The sequence below is a fragment of the Chaetodon auriga genome, chromosome 5 (genome assembly GCF_051107435.1).
Source record: "Chaetodon auriga isolate fChaAug3 chromosome 5, fChaAug3.hap1, whole genome shotgun sequence".
NCBI lineage: Eukaryota > Metazoa > Chordata > Actinopteri > Chaetodontiformes > Chaetodontidae > Chaetodon > Chaetodon auriga.
The window spans coordinates 5,805,340-5,811,930 of record NC_135078.1 but is presented as its reverse complement, the minus strand read 5'-3'; the positions used below and the strand labels follow the sequence as shown (position 1 = coordinate 5,811,930).

The 6,591-nt window shown below is 41.5% G+C and overlaps 1 protein-coding gene across 1 annotated transcript; it reads right to left on the bottom strand.

Moving 5' to 3' along the window:
• Positions 1-59: 59 nt before the first annotated feature.
• Positions 60-5,176, bottom strand: anapc7 (anaphase promoting complex subunit 7). The gene is made up of 11 exons (XM_076729847.1): positions 4,962-5,176; positions 3,885-4,071; positions 3,522-3,641; positions 3,140-3,251; positions 2,822-2,975; positions 2,575-2,717; positions 2,245-2,362; positions 1,915-2,111; positions 1,589-1,813; positions 1,267-1,417; positions 60-1,150 (listed from the first exon to the last, which is right to left on the bottom strand). The coding sequence occupies exons 1-11, from the start codon at positions 5,060-5,062 to the stop codon at positions 961-963; spliced, it is 1,698 nt and encodes a 565-aa protein (XP_076585962.1). The 5' UTR covers positions 5,063-5,176; the 3' UTR covers positions 60-960.
• Between the last annotated feature and the right edge of the window lie 1,415 nt (positions 5,177-6,591).

Sequence of the window (6,591 nt, the reverse complement as noted above, 5' to 3'; positions counted from 1 at the left end):
TGCTGTCTACTGCTGGACGTTAAGAGTTTAAGAGGAAGTGGACTACTACGTTCATGTCATGAGTTTTTCATCCTTTTATTATACACTTTCAAAATATGTACAAAATACTATAAACATTTGTCTTGAAATGGTTAAGCAATACTTCCCAACTTAAGAATGAGTCAGTCATAGGGTTATTTCTTGATACAGAAAGGCAGACTCACAGACAACACACACAAGTGATGATGTACATTTCATGACACATTCTCATGTTAAAATCAAGATGATACATTTAAAAAAAGCAGCGGAAATACGATACATAGTCACCTATGACACAAAGTCGAGGCGAATTTACCACCCTTATTGTATACTTTGACGCTGCCTTTGCCTCAAGTCAGTCAGGCTCAAACAACACAAATACATCATCTTTGTCCTCCGTAACACACGTCAAGGATAACTCCAGCCGTTTTTGGCCTGAGCAACATTTCCCCATCACACCAGCTGTTTCAGTCTACATTTCCCTGTACTCATCTCACCTGGGAGCAACTTGATCTCTAGAGGGATCAGAAGCAGGCCCTTTTAATACACGACACTCACTTTGTAATGAATATAAATTAACTTTAAGCTGGACTCTGCACTACCTGGAACAGTGATGCATTCATTCAGGTAGCCAGACTGCCAGGAAAGATGAAACAAAGAAATGCTGAAGAAAGAGCCAAAGAGACATTAGTTCACTTTTTTTTTTTTTTTTACAAACATGGAGCAATCGAGGTGTTGAACAATACGTCTTGCTTTTCTCTAAGCTTGAGTGTCTACTAGTAAGGCTGTACTGGACAGCAAGCAAGCCTCGGCTCCACGGTGACGTGGCTGATCTGCTTGACAGAATGATGGAAAAATAGCGTCAGAGCCCACCTTGTCCCGTCTGACAGGCTGCAGTGTGTTAGAAGGTGGACCTGCCCGTGTATCCTTCAGCGGCCGGGGTCACTGCATCCCAAACCACTGTTCCTGATCAGCCCATTGTGCTGCTTCACTGTCACTACCCTCCAGATCTCCATCCTCTCCACTGCCTTCCATGTCATCGCCGTCCAGCTCCACCGTGGCATCTGTGGGACTCTCCTCCTTCTCCATCTTCTGCATACCCTCTAAAGACTTCTGGTCATTTGGATCCAGGCTTAGGGGAGGAAACAGAATAAAGACAGTTAAGCTCGTGCTGTGTGTCCCCATCAGAAAATCCTTTGATAGCAAAATATTCTCCAGGATTAGAGGTAAAGCTAAACCTCTGGTTACCTTAGTGCTATGCTGTACTGATCCATGGCTTCTTGGTAATCGTTGACAGCCACCAGAAAATCTCCCAGCATTCTGTGCAGGACACAATCACTCTGATTGGCCAGGGCGTTACGAAGGAGAGCGATCCCTTCTTCATACTTCTGTTCCCGGCCTTCACAAAACAAGACAAGAGTTTAATTTCCACCTGTGCATCCATATTCATTTTCTTTAAGTAACTGAATAGATTTTAATTTCTGGGAACTATGTCACTGCTTCAGCTGCCGAACAAAAACATGTACATCCTGTGAGCATTTCAAAGGCTCGATCTAACGGTGGTACGCACTGAGCAGTTCAGCCTTTTTGACCACAGCTTTGGTGTAGTCGGGTCTCTGGGCCAGTGCTCGATCCAGAAGGGTCTTGGCTTTCTCCTGAGTCACAGGGTCTTCCAGGCACACTGTGGCAAGGATGGTCAGAGTCTGTGCATTGGCCCCCAGAGTCTTATAGATGTTGTTGGCCATTCCCATCGCCTCTCGAATCCCATTGGATGCCAGGTAACAGTCAATCAGACCTGTGAAGGGAGAGTTACTAACGCTTAAAAGCCGAATAGAAATGTGCTACATGTGAACAGACAGAGACCATGTTACACTAGAATAAAGAAGCCACACGTGCCTTCATAGCAGTCGAGCCGGCAGGGTGCCAAGCGCATGGCCTCTCTGAAATGGATGATGGCTTCTTGAACACGACCCATGTTTCTCAGTGCTGCCCCCTTCAGGAGGAGAGCCTGCACACTGTTGCTGTTCAGCTGGATGGCCTTGGCTCCCAGGTAGAGGGCTCTGGAGTAACGCTTGCTATAAAAGCTGTGACAACTGAACAGAAACAAATTCGAAGATTACAAAAACTTCACGGGACAGTGAAATTTACGTAAACAATGACTTATGTGCAGTCCACTAGTCAAGACACAGTCACAGGCCGACTGAAGCTGCCTGCTCAGAGACTCACCCAGAGATAACCCAGGGCTCTGCATGCTGGTCTGAGATATTAAATAATCGTCCTCCCAGGACTTCAACATCCTCCAAGTGTCCTTCACGGGCCATCAGGTATCCATAAACATCCATTCCTGCAAGTGCAAACAACAGAACTGATACTCCACTAATACAGCAAAAACTGCCATGTTCCCATGTCTCGTTTATGACAGCTTAGACCAGCGTGCAGCTGGTGCAAGCCTCCAGACCTCACAGCACAGACAATGATTGTCAATTAAGCCATGAAGAGAAAAAATGGACTTCGCAGCAAACAGCTGAATCAATAAAAACCCCTTTCATCCGGCACCTTTGATGAGGTAAGGGTCCAGCATCTGGGCTTGCTCAAATTTGAGAATGGCATTCTTGGTGTCGCCTGCCCTGAAGTACACATCAGCCAGGCTCACCAGGAGGTCCACATTGTCCCGCAACAGAGACTTCTTCTCAAGAGAACTGAGACAAGGGACAACGGACACACATCAAACAAACATGACCTTCACCTGAGCAGGAACAGTACTATTCCAACACTGTGTACAAAGCATTGCTGCCCTGCTCACCAAATAGTGTTGATGGCTCTATAATTGTCCCCTGCGTGTATGAAGGCATACGCTTTGACCCAAACAGAGAGCCATTCCAGGTTGGGGATACTCTGGATCACATCCATAGTCATGGATGCCACCTCAGCTCCTCTGACTGATAAAGAGAGAAGACCTAGAGGGAAAAAGCAAAGTTTATTTCAAAAGTGCTTTTCACAATTAGGTCCATACATTAAAGCAAGAAATTCACAAAGTCCAAGCAGAACTTTAAGGTAAGCTACAAGCGTCTCGGCAGGCTAAACGTTTGTTGGATGAAGGTATCTCTGTGACCATGCATACCAATGATTGCATCTAAGGCGAGGGGACACTGTCTGAGGACCTCTTTGTAGCTCGTCACTGCAGAGCGCTCCTGGCCAGCTTTCCTGTACAGGTTAGCCAGCATCATGTTGATCTGAGGCAAGAAACAACAATAAACATCCATCTTATCACAACTGTTACAAAAACATAACAAACACAAAAATGTGTAGAATTCATGCAAAAAAAGAACTAGTAGTCATTGTTTTGCTTTCTGATAGTCTTTGAAGCCAAAGCTGACACAGACAGCTGCTTGAGATTAAGACGTGGCCACACATCATTACCCTGCCTGCACTGCCTGTGTAAGAAAACGGCACATAAAGCATGAAAAAAGCTGATTACAGTAACTATGGGAGTAACAGCCTACCTTTGGAGTCCTCTGTCTGGACGGAATCCCATCAAGCACTGCAATGGCATCTTTATCCAGTTTCAAAATGGTGTAGCATTCAGCAATCTTGTACTTAACCTCGATTTCTGACGGCAAACTCTGAAAGGGAACATTCGCTGTCATTCTCTGGTTTATATGTTCACTGGAAATGCAAGTTAAGAACTGTGTCCCACATCGAGAAGGTGCAAAATAATGTACGATTCTATCATCGAAACCGAAACAGGCAATGAAAACAAACATTTCTGCAGCTGTTGTATCATCTTGCAGCGTGTAGGAAATCTGCTGAGACACACACCCGTGCTATGCCTTCAACTGGCAAATGTATAGTCTTTACTAACATACCTGTGCCTGTATGTTAGATGCCGCTCCACCTGTAGAAGTACGAACTTTAGATGTTTTGCTGAGCACCTTCTTCTGCTGTAATGCCATACTGTATTTGCAGGCAGCATTACGATATTCTTTGTCATGGAAGATGGCATCAGCGTGGTAAACCAACAACTGGTACTTCTGGGCCGGCGAGAACAGCTCTCTAGATTCAAAACGAGATACAAATGATAAAATAATTAGAATCAGAGTAGACACAACATGAAAATATGTTTCTCTACTGCAGTGTGTTAGCTGAAATGCTAATAGCACAAAGACTTAATGGTCTTTGTAAACACAGAACACAGAGAAGAAAAAACGGAATAAAAACTGTAGAAAATCAAGTTCATAAAAACATTTACAGCCAATCAACCTCATGAAGAATACTTCCAACATGAAACCAAAACAACAAACGAGGACAGTGAGAGTGTCAATTGATCTAAAGCTCAGGAGTGGACAAAGTAATCCAAGGAGTTTGTATTAGAAGTAAAGGCATTCTGCTTCCGCTGTCTCCTACTGTGAAGAGTTAATGTTGAGCTGCAACAGAACAAAAACACTGAAACACTGTACACTAACTTTGAATGTCAACAGGCTACTGTGTTTGAACCAATCACACTACATCGTCGAGATTATGAAGACGGAAAAGCAAAATTAAATTTAAAAAAAAACAACCACAAACAGTGTATGTTGCACGTTTTGCTTTACAATAGCCGCTGATGGACTGAATTCACAATACTTCGCGCTAACAGCTAATAGCAGGCACCTATCACTGTAGGAGACTCGACGTGACTACTTCTTGGAAACGAGCATCCACCATGTCCATCACAATAACACAAATTACGATTTTTCCAAAGTAATTGCTCGGGCTGTGGGTTTTGCTATCGTCTGTTTGTATTAATGTAGAAGCTTGAAGTGCTTTACGATTATAATTATTAGTGGTATCTGTTAGTGACCAGTTAGCTTTGGGCTATCGCTGTCACGGGCTAACAACATAACACACTACTGTAAGACAGCATTCTTCGGGAAATAGACGGACCCCGTTCTGATAATACTTACGGATTGTTATTGCTCATCGTCAATAACAAACTGCTCAATATCCGGACATTAGAGTGGAGGCCAGCAGCAGCCATATCCCGTACATGATCTATTACATTCATTTTCGATGAAGTTGAGGGCTTGCTTTAGGTTTCCGTCTCAAGATAAAAGTTTGGGCTTGTAAACAGCTAATGCTAACTAGCTTCTAATGTATTAAATATGGCGCCGAGCAACCTTCCTTCCGCATATCGCTGCATTTAGGTACTCTTCACAAGCTCGTGCTTTCAACCACCGAGATTGTAAACGTAGGGAATATCATATACTATATTAAGGAAATCTACGACTTTGGCAAACAAATTTTTTGGTTTTATCGAGTTTATTTTCATGCAATAAATAATAGGTGAAATGTATCGAGTATAAACGAACGTTTAACACATAAGTAAAACCTTTAGCTCGAAAGTTAGGGTGCAGGCATACGTATGTCCGATAACTTTGAAAGCGTCTTATGAATTAAGCGTAGCAATATTTTCTATCAAGTGAATTGAATTTTGCTAAACTACGCAGTAGATATTTGCATTATGAAAATACATAAATAACATCAAAAAGATATACAAAAAGACTTGCAACTAATAAAACTACTTTATCTTTTTCATTGGGTTCGGTTATAATGTTCCATAAGTCTTTCTTAAATTATGCACACACACATACTGTATATATGACTATACTATATGAGTGACTACAATAGTGACGGTCCCACTGTTACACTACCCTGTTAAGACTTGATAACCTTCATCATACAAATTAATCCGAAGGACATAATTGTAGTCACAAAGACATTTCTGTCCTTCCTCACTAGTACCTCTGTCCATTTCATGTCCCATCAGAGATACCGTTTTTGTCTTTCATGCCTGCAAATTGCCATGTATGCCACTGAGGTGACACAACTGCATTCCTAAATTAGGATATTTAAAACAGCTGGAGACAGTAAAGAAGTATTTTGATCTTAAATGTAAATATTCTAAATCAAATCAAATTTAGTGTCACATACACAGTCATACACAGTACAGCCCATAGTGAAATCCTTTGGTGCCCAGCTTCAGAACAAATCTGACAAAAAGGGGTAAAAAGAAACAATGTGAAACAATGAAACAATATAGCCAGTAATTAGTTTTGGAAAAAATTAAACAATATAACCAGTACAAAATAATATATATAATACTAAGAACTGATAACATCAGTATGACAGAAATGTATAGCAGGTACATGAATTATAAATTATATGTAAACTCCTCTGTAAAACCACTGGAAGATAAATAACATTGACATTTGGAGCAATAACTTCACAATGGTAAATTATCACTTCCAGTAGTATTATATCATATTATAAATTCATCATTGTTGCAACAATGTTCAAATAAAAATGCTTTAATTAATAGCATCTTTTTTTTTTCACTTTGACAAGAATGTCAGAGGGTTTGGGAAGAACTGGTCTTCTCACCTCTGCATGAATAAGGTCAGACATTTTTACAGACCAAGTAATAGTATCCACAATAAAACACAACGAAGTAAACAACAAGCAGTAAATCTGTCAGTCAGTATCATCATCATACATACCCAGTGGTCTGGGAGCCTCCATACAACACAGTCCACT

What these genes read in the sequence shown, in the direction of transcription:
- anapc7 (XM_076729847.1), bottom strand. Translation starts at nt 5,062, where the DNA reads ATGAATGTAATAGATCATGTACGGGATATGGCTGCTGCTGGCCTCCAC. An exon ending in ACGATGAGCAATAACAATCC is followed by an intron (nt 4,072 to 4,961) that starts GTAAGTATTATC and finishes TTTTGAATCTAG; the next exon opens with AGAGCTGTTCTCGCCGGCCC. An exon ending in CAGTACAGCATAGCACTAAG is followed by an intron (nt 1,151 to 1,266) that starts GTAACCAGAGGT and finishes TCCTCCCCTAAG; the next exon opens with CCTGGATCCAAATGACCAGA.